This window comes from Mya arenaria, chromosome 6 (genome assembly GCF_026914265.1).
Source record: "Mya arenaria isolate MELC-2E11 chromosome 6, ASM2691426v1".
NCBI classification, from domain to species: domain Eukaryota; kingdom Metazoa; phylum Mollusca; class Bivalvia; order Myida; family Myidae; genus Mya; species Mya arenaria.
In genome coordinates, this window is record NC_069127.1 from 7,834,552 (window position 1) to 7,852,913 (window position 18,362).

Sequence of the window (18,362 nt, forward strand, 5' to 3'; positions counted from 1 at the left end):
ATGGTTTCCAAATCTACTAACATTATTTTGTTCAGCGAACCAAATGCCCCTTTACAACAACGCCATAACATGTCAATTCGTGACGTCTGACTGACCCTGTTTGTTGGATATAAACAAAACAGAATTCGGATTAATTTCCAATAAAGATTAAATCAGTTATTGTCTGAAAGATGCATAAAAACAGAACACAGAGGGATATTTGTTTGAGTATGTGTCATATGGCACTCAAAAGAACACACGTGCGTACACACGAGAGAGAGAGAGAGAGAGAGAGAGAGAGAGAGAGAGAGAGAGAGAGAGAGAGAGAGAGAATGCTCAACAACTTGTTAACACAAAACTCAATCTTCCATGGCTTTAAAAGTCTTCACTGTATTTAAATCCGTAACGCCCATTGCAGGTATCAAAGTATATACACACAATTAATGCATTGTGTAGTCACTTATCAGCAGCACTGGCTCTGCAAGGCTTGTATACAAACTGCAATTTGATGAGCCACTTTCTGTCATTCTCCTCTCGAGATGTCTATTTAATAACCATATGTTCGCAAATTTCCAAAGCTACTATGATATTATCACTACATAATGGACACAACTCTTGTTTATTCATTCCTTTTACCAACACTAATACAGATAGTTTAGATTTTAACTACCTCACTAGTAATGATATTGATAGGCTGTCCTGCTTTATATTACTTTTTGCTGACGACATAGCACCATTTATTACATATCTTCAAAGCTTATGTCTCAACGCAACTCATGGTATAAAGCTTAAATTATAGTCTCAACTCAATTGTAAAAACATTTATTCACGTAAGTTGAATTAGAAAATCAATGTTAAAAAAACCTAAAAAAGTATTTTCCTGAAGAGGAAGTCAAGATCGAGTGGATATTGTATGGTCATTAAACGACGATAACATAATTTATACTAGTAACTGGTTGACCGATTCTACTGCTGCTGTTGTGGGGTGCTGTTTATAATAATACTGTTTGAGACAAATCCTTTTTAAACGTCAATGTAACGCGTAATACAGAGCTAGACAAAGGCGGTTAAAGGTCTACTTGATGGATTAGGTCCAGTATGTTCAATAATGGTTAATTCACAGAGTAAATTGGAATACTACGTTAAGTTTAAAAAGGAGTTTATATTTGAAAGCATTGATAAAGAGTATCATCAAATGGCTTTGTCAAGATTTAGACTGGGCGCACGTTCATTCGAAAATAGAAACTGGAAGATACGACAAGATTGTTAGAGAGAACAGAAAATATGAAATACTTGTGTGTCCATAAGTGGCATGGCCGCAGACACAAGCGCCGATACGACCATCGTGTAAGATCGTGTAAGGTAGGTCTAGGTGAAATTGGCTTATTTAGAAAGGTTGGCACCAAATGCAGGCGTAAATTAGCTGATCGTTGGGATCGTGATGTCCTTTTTATAGTTGATCAGCCTAACACGGACATTCCAGTGTTCCGGGTAGGGACGGGATTTTGCAGGGATCCTGTTAAAACAATCCATAGGATATGTTTGTTACAATGCTGCCTTGTTTGGCTATTCCTTTGAGGTTTTCTGATGTTGAGAGGGATGGCATGGTAACCATATAACCCCAAACTGTCACCTATTACCCATTTTAGCTATACAGCACTAACAGATAAACTATAGTTATCGTTTGAGAATTCCACTTTATAAGTAACATAATTTACTGGTTAACTAGATAAGGTTCGTGTTACCACTTATCTATTAATGAACTCTTGGCTTCCAGCAGTAACTGGTTGTTATTACTATTAGCAGTAGTGTTAATATTAATTATTTAGAAAGGAGTGGAAATGTGCGATGTTTTAGCACGTGGTCGAAATGTTAGGATATTCCTAGTATAATGTAACCGTTCTATGGTTTCGGTATCGTGTCTTGTGATAATGCGGAAGTAAACAAACGGGTTGACAGGTTGTAAACATTAAACTGTATTAACTTTACACTAAAGTTGACAAAACAGTTCGTTACTGTATACATGAACAGTGGTAAGTTGCAGAACAAATCTTTTTCACCAAGTGCATGTGTTAACCATTATGTTTAAATGCCGAAAAGTCCGACTTTCCCGATCAGAGTGTTAAGAGTTAAAACTTCCACGACCCATTAGAGGGTCGGTTGAATAACCAGAAAACCAAAAAACTGGGACTTCAATTTTCAAAAGTATAACAATGGCGTATGCGAGGGGGACGGTGAGGCTGAGGTTGATAATTTGCCGTGTTGGAAGGGTGTATATCGTGATCCTGGTTGGTTTGAGATTTGTGGTGAAGATGGGCTTTAAAAAAATCTCGAAAACTACCTTCAGATTCTTTGTTATCCAAGTGTATGAGTTAGAGAGGCTAGGGCTCATACTATACTCTGTGGTAGGTGAGTACATGTATGCTGTGTCAGTGGGGGTGGAGAAGGGGGCTGGAAAGTTTGAGGTGAAGGATTTGGGCAAGAAAAAGGTATTTGATGCTACAGCTAAGTTACCAGAGAACTCTTTGCTTTTCCCTATTGTTAAAATTGTTGTGTGCAAGGGGGTGGGAGTGGGGGGCTCATACTATACTCTGTGTATGTAGGATATGCTGTATGCGAGGGGTGGGGACGGTTGTGGGAAGACGGGGATATTAAAAGGGTTAAAAAACTACAACTAATTACCGGGGAAATACTTAAATCTTCCATATGAAATACATTATTGCACGAGGGGGGTGATTGAGGTCAGGGTTCATATTATATTGTGTTGGAGGGGGTATATCATGTGTGGGTTAAGGTACGTGGTAATATGGTGGAGGAGCTTGAGGGAGGGGAGGCGATAAAAGTGCATCAATCGCTTCAGTTAACTACCGCAAAACACTATTAAGATCCCCATTATATACATCAGGGTGCGTGAGAGTGGTGGTTAAGGCTGAAGCTCACACTATTCTCTTTATGAGGAGAGAATGCCGTGGTCTAGGGGTTGGGAAGCGTTGTTGATGCCGAAAATGGAGGGTTGGGGCTATAAGAAGGGTTTAAATGATACAGCGATTTACCGGAAAAAAAATTGAATTTTACAATTTATATCATTTAATTGGCCAGTAACATATGACATTGCGTTTATTTTTTCCTAGAGCACTTTGATATTTATTTTATTATTGTTGGAAAAGGTGACAAAAATAATTGAAGTATGATAACATGCTTTGTTCATTTTATTTCTCCAATGAAACTTTGAATAGTGTACTGGAAAGCACAGTACTGCATTACACAGTAAGACACTCAGATCTGAGATCTACCGTAACAAGACAGAGCCGGTAATACAGAGTATGATCAATACACAGAAGTTGTGTACTAAACACCGATGTATATGCACCTTAACGGTAAAATTGTCAATCAGCTGGTATTCGTATAATAAAGGGTATCTCTTTATGAAGATAAAAACCTGATATATCTCGTTCTTAAAACTAAAGTGTTTCCGGTAATTCCACCAACCGCCATCAGGCCAAACGTTTTGTCATTGTTGTTCGGCATTCATGCCTGGTAACTATAAAAGTAAAACATCTTATTATCCTAGCTACTTAATTCTCTATATTACTTTCTGATTCGGTTTGAACATTGAGTGCATTCAAGGTTGAGTAAAACTTAGCTTGATATAGGAGAAGAAAAATGTTCTCATCTTTGCACATACATGTTAAAGATTTCATTATCAGTCCTAGGTATTTCTGGAAACATCTTTTGGAAAGTTTTCATGTGAAATTGGTGAAACCAATTATGCTTTTAATGGAAAAAAGTAAAAGTACATTTTTATTTTGGGTGTTTATGTATAAAAATAGCCTACAAATATTACATATATTTTTAAGGATTGGAACTGATCTTTGCATCTGAATTCTCGGAGCATTTTTTTTATATTGTAAAATAAATATATAAGCAATAGCTATCATCACTACTCAAAATTCAAATACTTATGCTACTACGAATAAATCAAAACACATGTGTTATACTTAATCAGAGAAATAAGTGCCAATAACAACCTGTTTATATTTGCAGAAATTTGACAGAACGATGGCCTCTGAAAAATCCATGGTGTCAGCGAGTGCGAATGAGTTTACCTTGGATATATACAAAGCGGTCACAGAATCATCTAAAAATGACAATCTGTTTATGGCTCCAACAAGCATTTTGGTTGTCATGGCAATGGTTCAAGTAGGAGCAAGAAATGTTACAAAAGACCAGATGATCGCAGCATTAAAACTAAAATTTAAGAATGAAAAAGAATTGCTCGAGGAATTTGAATTATTTTCAAAAGCACTGAATCAAGGTAGTGGGGATATTACTCTTCAGTCTGCCAACAAGCTTTACCCGGACAAAGGGAAGGACATTTTGCAGGAGTACATATCAGTTGTTTCAAAGCACTTTGGAACTGAAATCGAAGCTTTGGAATTTTCTTCCAGCCCTGAGCCGTCTAGAATGTCAATTAACAAATGGGTTGAAGAATTTACAAACCATAAAATCAAAGATCTGCTACCCAATGGTTCTATCAATACGTTGACCAGACTGGTCATTGTAAATGCAATCTATTTTAAGGGTAACTGGGCAACCCAGTTCAAACCGGAAAGTACCAAGAAAGATAATTTCCTCCTTATTGACGGCAAAACGACTTCTGTTGACATGATGAATGCCGAAATGAAAAAGGTTCGATATGGCGAAAGTTCAGAACACGCCTGTAAGGTGCTCCATCTACCATATATGGGTGAAGAACTTGCCATGATTGTTGTCTTGCCGAAAGATACTGATGGGCTACTGAAGCTGGAACAAAGTCTGGACTCGCCGACCTTAAATACAATCATCAATGATGTGTTTTCTCCAACAGTTGTAGTATCGCTTCCTAAGTTTAAACTTGAATCTTCGTTCGCTCTTTCCAACACGTTGTCCGCATTGGGTATGGTGGATGTCTTCAGCGAGGCGAAAGCCGATCTATCAGGCATGGGAAAGGAGCTGTATGTCTCTCAGGTGTTTCACAAAGCATTTGTTGACGTGAACGAAGAGGGTACTGAAGCGGCTGCAGCTACAGCTGCAGTGATAAGGACCCGTTCTCTTCCCGCACGACCCAGGGAATTCAAGGCGAACCACCCGTTCCTCTTTCTGATTTGGAACTACAAGCTCAACGCCCCTCTCTTCATCGGAAGGTATATGCATCCACCTTCAGCGCCCAGTCAGACTCATGAGGAGCTGTAATCATATATCAAGATCTATCAAATATTTGAGACATTTTTCTTAGAGAACTTTGGATGTTCACGTGCATGCAATACTTGAGGTTTTATTAATATTTTTTCATGCTTGTAAACTTAAAATAATTATAAATTCAACAGCTTGTATTGTTTTGTATATTCACTTCATCTTTGTGACTATATTAGTGGAATTGTATCATTATACTTCAAATTATAATACAGCAGTATACATTTTCCTTATTCTAGATCAATGAAAACAAATACAATATATTTGCTGGACGTTATTTGTCTCAACCGAGGTTAAACTAGCAAGCTGACTTTTATGCAGAACCCAAAAACGGGTGGTGCTAAAAGCCGGTACCCGGTATCGATATTTGGAAAAGCCGGTATCACTGTTTATGATACCAGATTATGTTGAAATCGGGTTTCTCGTCACAGACGGTACCGGCTGATATAATATTATCTTATGAAATCCCGGTATCGATAGGCCCGGTATCAATCTCCATAAACAATCAACCATGGCTTTTGATACTGTTATGTATGCATGCATATATGTTTATTAATTTTCTCTATCACTTACATACTTAATATGCAATTAATTGATTAAAAATAATTATTCACATGATATATAATGCAAATTAAACTTATCATGTAACAAGAAACAGTGTGTTAACGTTACTTAATAAGTATGTTTCAATCTTAAATCTTAGAATATGTTATACAAAAACAAATGAATAGTGAGTTTGATTGAATGAAGAATGGAACAACTAACATATATTAATATGTTGACAGTCCCACATATTGAACGCATTGACATCTTTTATAACTTCTTGGAACGAGCCAATTTTTGCGAAATGCATTGAAATGCCAGGCTGCATTTTTGGCCGGATTTTAAGGACGCACAGAAAATATGTGTTGCTAGAAATGTCAAATTGCTTTTTTGTGCCGCTCTTAAAGTCAATGGAGATGTCGTACGTGACTTATTTTCTGGCTGGTACGATATTCTTCGTGGCTGGAGGAATGCCAACAATGTAGCTGTGTCAGAGAACGCCCTCAAGAACGAGTGTGTGCAGCGACAAGTCAGGTTGGCGACATCGTATGCGTCCCAGCCAACCCCTAAACCGCCGACGGAGTCTTTACGATAAGTGCCGGACAGCAATTCAGGTGACGAATCGGAATGCGATATCCATCTTGACCCGTAAAGAGGTGCTACTGCACGTGCGATGCCTCAATACAGCACGGTTTCTTTCCTTACAGCCCTCGGCTTTCTTCTTAATGTCTATCTAGCCATGAAGACACAGTGAAGCAAGGTGACCACGTCGCACTCATCCAACCCCACGGAGACAGGTCTCGAAAGTGGAGCACCAACTATCACGTCCGGTTCGAACCCGAATCCCCCCCCCCCATCTCAAATTGGCTCAACCTAACGGTATTCCTCATTGTGTCCATATCTCTTCTGAAGAATTCCAAACTTTGATTAATTCCCATAACAAATCGATGAGAAGTAAGTCTCATAGTATACAGCATCCTGAAAGCAGAAATAATAACTTGTCTTAGTATGCTTTCGATTTAAAAATTGGTTCACTTAACGTGGGTGGCCTAAAGTCAAGGCTAAATGACCCAGAATTGTTGATATCATTAAGCATTTTCATATTTTCTGTGTCCATAAGACTAAAATTGACAATTTTGATATAAGTTTGGATAATTATCACTTCTAAACAAAGATCAGAAATGTATCTCCGGAAATCCGGGGGTCTCGGGTTCTTTGTTTACAATAGTTTAATTCATAAAGAGGAAATTATCCGATCTGGTAATGAATATATCCAGTGGTTAAAGTTAAGCTTATCAAACAACGGTTGTATAATAAAAGACAACATCTATGGCCCACTCGATCAGTCTAGATTTTTTAAAGAAGACGAAATTTTAGAATTCGTTGATCATAGACGTGCGGTCAGGTCTGCAGAGAGTACCAAAGTGGTGTCTGCCAATCTAAAGATAAATATGTTATTCCGCAGCGGCGAGGGTGCGTCAGAGACCAAGATGGATGGATAAGGATTGGGTTGTTTAATGTGGGTTCTATTTTCAGATTGATTGAGGTGTTATCAGAAACTGGAGATATTTTTTATCTTGATGTATTTTACTAACATGGTGTACTTTTGCCAAAATGTATACAATAACATGTTATTAGGAAAATGAATAACATATATATCATGATGTGTTTAAAAAAATATTATGTAAACCTTATTGCGGTAAAATACTGTGTTTTCCAATGTTAAAACTGCAGACATGTTTTAATGTAATATGTGCCACAAACTTCCTATAGATTTGGACAATCTCCAAGTCAATACTTTTTCATAAGTACATAAACATTGTCACTATGTTTACTGTGCAAGAACTAGGACCCTAATCGTATTTCTTTTCATGTATACTGTCAGAAGTTACATATAGTTTCGACAGTTGTTGCGTATGGTGGCACATTACTGCCGTAAAATAAAAAAATATATATATTACCTGCTAGCGTTCGCGAATTGTTTTGTGTTAGCCAATTAATTTTCGCGATAATTATCTATAGCTATCCAGTTAATATTCGCGATACTTTTTTGTAAAGCTAACTATCCTAAGACTAAAACAGGCTTTAAAGTGCCCTAAACTGCCACCTATATTACCCTTTCAGCTATACAACACACTGGTTATAGTTTGCGACTTCCACTTAATAAGCAACATAATAACTGGTTAACTAGGTAAGATTCGTGTTACCACTTATCTATAAATGCACTATGGGTTTCTAGCGGTAACTGGTTATCAATATTAGCAGTAGTGTAAATAGTAAGGAGTCGAATGTCCGATATTTTATCACGTGGTCGAAATGATAGGGCATTCCTAGTATAATGTAACCGTTCCACTTTTTCGGTATCGTGTCTTGCGATAATGCGGAAGTAAACAAACGCATCAACATCACCTACAATGACAGGTGGTAAACTGTATTAACTTAATACTAAAGTGACAAAACAGTTCGTTACTTCATAATTGAACTGGTAAGTAGCAAAACGAATCTTTTTCATCAAGTGCTTATGCTAGCCATTATGTTTAAATGCCGAAAACTCCGACTTTCCCGATCAAAGTGTCCCGAGTTAAAACGTCCACGACCCGGTGGAATTGCCGGAAAACCGAAAAACCGGAAAACACTTAAATTTTCATAAGTATATTCGAGGGGGTTTGTGCGGCGGGGTTAATTCTTAATTGTGTTGTAGAGGTGTATATCGTCGTCCTGGGTGGTTTGAGAGTTGTGGTGAAGATGGTGGAGTGGGGAGAGGCTCAAATCGCAAATACTACTTTCAGAATCTTTAATTTCCAAGCGTATGGGTGTGGGAGGCTAGGGCTCATACTATACTGTGTGTGAGATGAGTATGCTGTGTGAGAGGGGGTGGGGAATGGGAATAGAAAGTTTGAGGTGAAGGATTTGGGCAAGGAAAAGGTCTTTGATGATTTGATCTAAGTCACTAGAGAACATTTTGCTTTTCCCTGTTGTTAAAATTATTGTGCGCGATGAGATGGGGGAGGCTGGGGCTCATACTTTACTCTGTGTGAGGAGGATATGCGTTATGCGAGGGGTGGGGATGGTTGTGGAAGACAGCGACCTATTAGTCCAAGGGTGATAACCGGGTACTAGGACCTGGGAAGAAGGGAGACGAATCCGAGGCAAGAGGCCCGGAGCATGCTTGCTGTAGTTGAAGGTAAAAAGCCACTTTCTTAGACGAATATACGGCTTTTGCAGATACCTTTGGGAGAGGTAATTGTCCCAGATAACCTATGCTAATAAGTATATGTAAGTAAGCTGAAAAGCTACAGCTAATTACCGGGAAAACACTTAAATCTTTCATATCATATACATTATTGGGCGATGTGGGTGGGTGAGGCTAGAATTCATACTATATTGTATTGGAGGGGGTAAATGCTGTGTGGGTTGGGGTAGGTGGCAAGTGGGCGGAAAGCTTTAGAGGGGAGAGGCGATAAAAATGCATCAAATGCTTCAGTTAACTACCGCAAAACACTATTATATTCCCCATCATATACATAATTGTGCGTGAGGGTGTTTTGGTGAAGGCTGATTCTTACACTTTTCACTCTATGAGGAGGAAATGCCATGGTTGAGGGGTTTGGAAGAGGTTGTTTAAGGCGGAGAAGAAGGTTTGGGGCTATAAGAAGGGTTTAATTGATACCCCGAATTACCGGGGATTTTTTTTATAATATATATTATTTTATTGGCCAGTTACATATAACATTGCGTTTATTCTTTTAATAAAGCATTTTGATATTTATATTATTATTGTTGGGGAAAGTGAATAAAATAAACGAGGTATGGCGACATGGATAGTTAATTTAATTTCTCTAATAAAACTTCGAGTACTGTACTCCAGGACAGCACAGTACTGCATTACACAGAAAGGCACTCAGATCTGAGATCTGATAAGACAGCAGCCAGTGTAACATTAAATTTTGACCCCGTTGAAAAGTGACCCCATGGATCAGTTTTTAACGTTGAGAATTGACTCGGGGTCATTTTTCAACGTTGAGAAATGACACTGCCGACAATTTAACATTAAATTTAATACAAAAATCGTTGAAAAGTGATCAGCCGTTAAATTGTGATCACAAACGGGGTCATTTTTAACAGGTCGAAAAAAAGTATATGTACGCATAGAGGCGTTCTTAAATTTCAAGCTATTCAATAAATACTATGACAACAACATTATTATACAACGTTAAGCATGCGCGGATCCAGACTACAATGCCGAGGGGGGGGGGGGGGTCAAACTCATCCTGAAATATTGATTACCAAAAGTGTTCCTTTCTCAATTATTTATGAACGAGAGAACAATATATAGTGTTTTACCGCGGGTGTATGGTCTCTTATGCGTCCAATAAGGGAACCTTCCATATCGAAAGGAGTCCGATTTAAATTTGAGAGTGGGGGGCATGAACATATTTAAAGAAGAGCTTGTCAAATTTAAGGGGGCCCGACCCCTCGCCACCCCATCCTTTACGGCACATGGTGACGTTCCTGTACGTTTCCATGCATAAGAGAGGAGTAATACAATGTTCCTCCCTTAAGAGGGGCATATAAATTTGCCCTCCAGACCATGCGTCAGTGCATCCCACCTTAATTATCAAATCTGTGTCCTTCAAAACTATAACATCTAGAGCTCAGTTTTTTTATTGTTGTTTTCCATAAAAATCGTGGATTTGATCGTGTTTTGTCACTTTCCATGAGTTTGGTCCGTCAATCTGTCGTCCGTCCGTATTGTTTGTATATATAACTGGCGTGAGTTTCAAAGATACCACATTTTGTAAACAGAAATGCACAACTTGTATTGGCGTAATAATTGGTCAGCTCCCATTACGGGCTCTTTAGTCACGACGCATTGAAGAGCGAATTTGCTAATCTGGTTTCGCAGCCATATATATTTTTTTATAATCTATTAAATATTATATTGGATACAAACTTTCAAAATGAATGTGTCGTCATAGGCGTTGTGCGAAACTTGGTAGCATTAAACAATATAGGTCATCTGTTCAAATCGAAGGGAAAGCTTGTTTCCACATTTGATGTGCATGCTGAAAGGCTAAGTCACATGGTCGAGTTAAAAAATAAGCTTGTTATCATCCATGGTCATGCTATGAAAAGGAGAAGATTCGATTTAACACAAAATTGGCTTAAAACAGAAAGTCTCGAAAATGAGTCAAAACCTGTTTCTTTTGTCGAAACAAATATTTTATCAAACTGCACACACTATTCATTTTTCAATATACTCATGATCATTAGAGGAAACTAAGTAAGAGTTGTCTAGGAAGATTGTAAATGATGTTTCAACTTATTTTATCAAATGGTTTCCGAATCAGAATTTCTGAAGTCGATAAGGGCCAAATTCGAGCAAGAGTAACTTTATTATTTTGAAAAGGCTGATCACTGCGATGGCCAATGAGACGTTTCTATCCAGTCCATAGGTTGGCTATTGAGATATAACCCTGACAATGACTAAACCCCAACCATAGTTCATTATAATTATACTTAATACAAAACTCGTACGAAAACTGAAGGGTTGCAAATAAATTATTTTGAAGAACCAAGATGTCCTCCATGATTTATTTCATCAGGAAATTTATACGATTTGACCACTTTAATGAGATATTAAGGAGTTGTTTACAACCCAATTGCGATCCAATATATTGAGTTATTATGATAAATTTATGACTAAAATTAAAGATTTGTTACCAGTGATACGACCGTTATACGAGGTACGTTGTATTTACGAGTTGTTGCTATTGAATTACGAGTCATTATGGTCAATTTAGCCTTTACGAGTTCTGTACGTAACGATGTGTTTACGAGCTGTTATGAGAAGTTGCGATTTAATCCTCAGTTACGGACGAAATTATATTTTCTGTTTTATTTGCACCATCATTTGAATACAGACACACAAATATAAAGCATAGTGTACGAAAGACACATTTTGCAATTACACCAACGGTATTTACAATTGTGAGAAAGACGTCAAGTTATTGTAAAGTACTCGTAAACGATTTCGTCCCGAATTTTACTATGCCTTGATGGTCAATGTTAGTATCCTGATGCTGTTTGACATATATTATGAAAAAAAATAAAGCAAAACAAAAAATGGCAGAGCGATGTTTCGAACCAACGACCTACCGACCTTACGACTATAAGGCCAAATAAAAAAATAGGTCTGTTTCAGGTTACCCGACCGACCCTTTTTTTCCCGCCGACCCTAACCTATTTGTTTCCTGAAAAAAATGTGATTTGGGTACGAAAAGCATTTGTTACGAAATGTATGTACGTAAAGTTGACAATATTAGAGTTGGAATTCTGAACGTATTTACCATACTTCACCTTAGAGTTCAGACACCTTAAAATAATTACATTTTATCTACATGTATGGTAAACCTGCCATTGTTCTTTATGTCTGCATTTTACCAATTATAAATTTATCCGTAGTTATCAACGGTTATTACGCGTATAAGTAAGTAAGTAAGTAAATTGTTTATTATAGTGACATGTGTATATAACATAATTACATTTTCAATACAAACATATAGTACATTTTACACCCGGCCCATCGGACCTATAAGTCACCTAAATATTAACGTTATGTAAAGCATATATTTATAGATATACATTTTTAAATTTGTATGTTACAGTGCAGTTAATCTGGTATAGATAATCAAGTTTATACATATGTAGCATCTATGAGTTATAAATATGGAGATTGTTCAAAGAGGTAATAATTTCATTCGATAAAGATTAAATGAAAAAACGAAAGCAAACGTGTACATGTGCAAAAATATGGAGGCAAAATAAATAAATATTATCATGTATATTGAATAGAAACACAATGTCATTCATGGTTATTACGCCTATAAGTGTAACTCCTTCATCAAGTTAATTAAAATCCCATTTTATACATGCATTGAAATGAATAAACACCTTTTATCGGCTTCAGATCAAACAGTCACATTGTGTGACGTCACATAACTCTCAGTTATACCCACGCGGATCTCATGGAGAGCATGGATATTGCTATGCAGGATTTATGTTTCTGAGTGGTTGTAACCTAAGTATTGCATTTCTAACTTTAATTTATCACATTAAATAGTTACCTGTAGCATTGAATGTGTTGATTTTTATTGTTCTAGCGATGTTACAATGAGTATTACTGTACGATTATTGCTTCATAAAGTCTATATTAAAAGTGTGGTACAAGTTTCAAAGTTTATTGGCGGATCGTTTTACAAACATGTCATGTCTGTGTTTTCTTATCTTGATTGCCCTTGTTGTTTGTTTTTTCCTCCATTAAATATATCACACATCCTTTTCAACAGGCAACAAATCGTTTAGGATGGGTAGTAACTAACTAACTTATCACAGTGATGTATACGGTTAGGTAATCTAGCCAGGCATTGTAACGATAAAGATCAATAATTTTTGTCTGTGAGACTTAGTAACTGTAAAAGTTACAATCGATGTCCTTTGGGTGTTCGAAAATTAGGTACCTAAAATAAATTATTTTTGAAAATATAATGGATGTCCGAATTTTAGATTGTCCGAACTCTAAGGAGAATTACGGGTAGTTTGTGCTTGTGTGGCAGGTATATTTCAATTCTTGAACTATATTTTCTTGTCAGATACAATACTGACTTTCGGATTGATATGTCACACTTTTAAAAGTTTGCAATTTTGGCAATAAAACCTGCATGTCACTTGTTCTTCAAACCTGAACCCCCAGGTCCTCTTGACAGCATTGAGGTTTCCTTGGCTAATGGCTTATATGGTAAATTTGCTGTCCCACTCTTCATGTAATTATGTTACAGGGAGGTTAACATTCTACAGAGGGTGATTGAAAGCAAAAGGGTGCATAAAGAAAAGTTAAACCGTTCCTGGAAAGTCTTAAATAATCGCAGAGTGGTGTACCATAACTTAGTTGAAATCCAACCATCATTGTCAAAATATTTAACCAGATAAATAAAGAATGTTTCCTTTGAAGCATGGAACATGTTTAAAATCTTCTGATAAACCTGAAAATTGATGACTTTTATTTTTGTTACTTTCTGAGTCAACAGTTACTGAAATCAATGTCTAAAAAAAAAATATATATAAAAAAAAATAAAAAAATATTTCGACCTACCTACCTTTTTTTTTTTTTTTGGCAGCGTTACCTGAAACGCACCTATTTTTTTATTTGGCCAAAAGTATATTCAGCGTGTAAGACCACTCGGTAACGGAGTCGGTACACTACCTTCGATATAAAGAGAGCTCTGCAGAGCGTTATTAACTCTGTAGAAATCAAGCGATTTCAAAGATTCCAGTTGTCAGTCTTCAATTTTTAACATATCTAATGCGTTGGAATATAAAACCAAAAATCTTAAAAAGTGCAATTTGGCAATCTGTGAACGAGCCCCTTTAATCACTTAAAAATATGAAAATGATGCAAAAATGTTTATCCTACAACTGTATGGTAAAAGGCATATTGCATAAGCTTATTGGGATATCAACGTTGAAATATGACCTGCATGCAGCTGATCAGTTTTCAACGGGGTCATTTTTTATTGCGTGGCTGGGGTCATTAAATAACGGGCAGGGTCAATTTTCAACGGGGTCAAAATTGAATGTTACACCGGCAATAGAGATTGTGATTATTACACAGAAGTTGCTTAAGCCGATTGGGTTAAACGTATTTATGAAGATAAAAACCTGATATGTCTTGCTTCTTAAAACTTCAGTGTTTTCCATAAAGTAATTCCACCAACCGCCAACCAAACGTTTGCCATTGTTGTTCAGCGTTCATGCCTAGCTACGTTAATGCCTAGCTACGTTCATGCCTAGCTACTGCCTAGCTACGTTCATGCCTAGCTACGTTCATGACTAGCTACATTTATGCCTAGCTACGTTCATGCCTAGCTACATTCATGCCTAGCAACCTTCATGCCTAGCTACTTTCATGCCTGGTAACTAAGATTAGTTAAACATCTTATTATCCTAGCTACTTAATTCTCTATATTACCTTCTGATCCAATTCGAACATTGAGTGTATTCAAGGTTGAGTAGAACTTAGCTTCATATAGGAGAAGGAACATGTTCTCATCTTTGCACAAATATGTTGAAGGTTTCATGATCAGTGCTAGGTTTTTCTGAACATCTTTTGGAATGTTTTCATGACAAATATTACATATATTTTTAAGGATTGAAACTGATCTTTGCATCTGAATTGTGGGAGTATTTTTTTGATCTTGTAAAATAAATATATAAGCAATAGATATCATCACTACTCATCAAAATTCCAATACTTATGCTTCTACGAATAAAAACACAACACATGTGTTATACTTAATCAGAGAAATAAGTGCCAATAACAACCTGTTTATATTTGCAGAATTTTGACAGAAAGATGGCCTCAGAAAACCCCAAGGTTTCAGCGAGTGCGAATGAGTTTACCTTGGATATATACAAAGCGGTCACAGAATCATCTAAAAATGACAATCTGTTTATAGCCCCAACAAGCATTTTGGTTGTCATGGCAATGGTTCAAGTAGGAGCAAGAAATGTTACAAAAGACCAGATGGTCGCAGCATTAAAACTAAAATTTAGGAATGAAAAAGAATTGCTCGAGGAATTTGAATTATTTTCAAAAGCACTGAATCAAGGTAGTAGGGATGTTACTCTTCAGTCTGCTAACAAGCTTTACCCGGACAAAGGGAAGGACATTTTGCAGGAGTACATATCAGTTGTTTCAAAGCACTTTGGAACTGAAATCGAAGCTTTGGAATTTTCCACCAGTCCTGAGCCGTCTAGAATGTCAATCAACAAATGGGTTGAGGAATTTACAAACCATAAAATCAAAGATCTGCTACCCAATGGTTCTATCAATGCGTTGACTAGACTGGTAATTGTAAACGCAATCTATTTTAAGGGTAACTGGGCAACGCAGTTCAAACCGGAAAATACCAAGAAAGATAATTTTCACCTTATTGGCGGCAAAACTGCTACTATTGACATGATGAATGCCGAAATGGAAAATGTTCGATATGGCGAAAGTTCAGAACACGCCTGTAAGGTGCTGCATCTACCATATATAGGTGAAGAACTTGCCATGATTGTTGTCTTGCCGAAAGATACTGATGGGCTACTGAAGCTGGAACAAAGTCTGGACTCGCCGACCTTAAATAAAATCATCAATGATGTTATTACTCCAACGGTTGTAGTATCGCTTCCTAAGTTTAAACTCGAATCTTCGTTCGCTCTTTCCAACACGTTGTCCGCATTGGGTATGGTGGATGTCTTCAGCGAGGCGAAAGCCGATCTATCAGGCATGGGCAAGAAGTTGTACGTCTCTCAGGTGTTTCACAAAGCATTTGTTGACGTGAATGAAGAGGGTACTGAAGCGGCTGCAGCTACAGCTGCAGTGATGATGACCTTTTCTCTTCCCCCTCCACCCAGCGAATTCAAGGCGGACCACCCGTTCCTCTTTCTGATTTGGAACTACAAGCTCAACGCCCCTCTCTTCATCGGAAGGTATATGCATCCACCTTCAGCGCCCATTCAGACTCATGAGGAACTGTAATCATATTTCAAGATCTAGCAAATATTTGAGACATTTCTCTTAGAGTACTCTGAATGCTCACGTGCATGAAATTCTTGAGATTTTTTTTCATAATTATTTCATGCTTGTAAACTTAAAATAATCATATATTCAACAGCTTGTATTGTTTTGTATATTCACTACATGTTTGTGACTATATGTGGAATTGTATCATTATACTTCAAATTATAATATAACAGTACAAGGGGTCGGACCATGGTGAAGTTCAAGTCCGTTCCTGAAGTGAAAATGTCGTTGACTTCAAATTATGATACACATCACATACCAAACTGAAAGACTCGTGATCATTAGCGATTCTCAGGTCTAAAAACGTATCCTCTCAATACCAAACAATTGTGCAGAACTTTGTTTACATTTCCTCCAAAATGTGGGTAATGTGCTTGCAATAAACATAATGGGGGTTAAGGTACAAAAAATCGGCGTGGAAACATGTACAGTCGAGTAATAACCATGAAGTTTGGAAAATAGGAATATATACATGCAATCACAGTTACAACATACACAGATATGCCATATTTGCCGAGAAAATACGAAGAAATGATGATATAATCATCACGTTTATTTGTAAACATTGCCTCCTAAGCAATCTGTTCAATAACTTTTTTTATCTTTAAAGTTATGATACCAAACTAAGATGTCGAACGAAGAATATGTTTTTCACCACATACTTGACGCATACATTTTTCAAAATTAAAAGAAAAGGTCTACTAACCAGGCAAAAGTTGGTACCAGAACCAGTACTTTTCATTCTAAATCCGCCATTTTGTTTGGCATGAAACATTTTTCTGCATGAAACGAAATTACGTCCTCCCCCTTGAACTTTCCTATACCAGCTCAATTAAAACAAATAAAATATATTTACTGGACGTTAATTGCCTCACCGGGAGTTAAACTAGCAAGCTGACTTTTAAGCAGAACCCATAAACTTGAAACGCTGATTATTGAAGGCCCATAACTCTGGCTTTAGTTGTCAGTTGCAATTGGGTTAATTAAATAAACGATGAGTGTCGTCACGTTTTATACTGACAATGATCGAGCATGTAAATGCTGTGTAATTTACTACCTGTAATTTGTACCATGTTACAGTTCAATTAAAAGCAAGTAGGCATGGCAATGAAGGCTGCAAGTACATTAATACTGTTGGGGAAGTGGCAAAATTATTAACGGCTGCAGCATCTTCATTAAGAATTCGAAGAATGATTAAACTTATTGACGGTGTATGCATACATAATATTTTGGTCTCGAGATATATCGGACAAAAACATAAGAGTGATGCAACTTTATATTCAAATAAAGTTGGTTTACTTCTTGTGCAAACCATATATACAAGCGTGGCAAAACTTGGCGCTCATAATGTCAAGGACATGTTCAGCAATCAAATAAGAGCCGTAGTGGTTCCAGAGAGTTATGTCCCTTCTACCTTAATCTAATATAACGTTCAGCAGCAAGCTTAGTCTTATTCTATTAATTAATTGAGTAATATATGAGTTATGTTTATAGACAATGTAAATAAAAACATAGTTTATTGTTGTACACATTACCAGTATGCGAGAAAATGCCAGACAATTTGACCTTTTATGACCCTGAAATAGGTTGGTTAGGTACAGAATCCCGGTTCTCGAAAAAAACACTAGTTTAATGTATTGTTCAGCATCAAGGTCAGTCAACACTCTTTCCTCTCGACCCTACACATATTTGCCGTAGTGCGGATTTTTTTTCGTATTATAAACTATAGCGCTCACCCTTGTTTTATATCCTATTGTCATTTCTTAATCCTTGTTTAAATTAATACCCTCTATTCCCAGTTTCAAGCATTTATGATAGATTCCCCCAATCAGTTTGAAAAAATCAAACAAAACAAATATAACAAGTGAACGTAGAATATTTATTGGCATCTGCACACCGTCCCCGAGGGTTAGCAAACAGTAGAAAAAATAACATAGATTCAAACAGATCTAATAGATTCACACAGAGATACCTATAT

General features: G+C 36.9%; 2 protein-coding genes across 2 annotated transcripts; both read left to right on the plus strand.

Annotated features, from left to right (window-relative positions):
- Positions 1 to 1,905: 1,905 nt before the first annotated feature.
- Positions 1,906 to 5,349, plus strand: LOC128238576 (leukocyte elastase inhibitor-like). Its single transcript, XM_052954637.1, has 2 exons — positions 1,906 to 2,012; positions 4,024 to 5,349. Exon 2 carries the CDS (start codon positions 4,039 to 4,041, stop codon positions 5,209 to 5,211), a length of 1,173 nt encoding a protein of 390 aa, XP_052810597.1. The 5' UTR covers positions 1,906 to 2,012; positions 4,024 to 4,038; the 3' UTR covers positions 5,212 to 5,349.
- Positions 5,350 to 8,127: 2,778 nt separating this feature from the next.
- On the plus strand, positions 8,128 to 17,783 carry LOC128238577 (leukocyte elastase inhibitor-like). The gene is made up of 2 exons (XM_052954638.1): positions 8,128 to 8,239; positions 15,152 to 17,783. Exon 2 carries the CDS (start codon positions 15,167 to 15,169, stop codon positions 16,337 to 16,339), a length of 1,173 nt encoding a protein of 390 aa, XP_052810598.1. The 5' UTR covers positions 8,128 to 8,239; positions 15,152 to 15,166; the 3' UTR covers positions 16,340 to 17,783.
- The last annotated feature ends 579 nt before the right edge of the window (positions 17,784 to 18,362 follow it).

Bases quoted from the DNA above. Each gene is read 5' to 3' on its own strand.
- LOC128238576 (XM_052954637.1), top strand. From the start codon at position 4,039: ATGGCCTCTGAAAAATCCATGGTGTCAGCGAGTGCGAATGAGTTTACC.
- LOC128238577 (XM_052954638.1), top strand. From the start codon at position 15,167: ATGGCCTCAGAAAACCCCAAGGTTTCAGCGAGTGCGAATGAGTTTACC.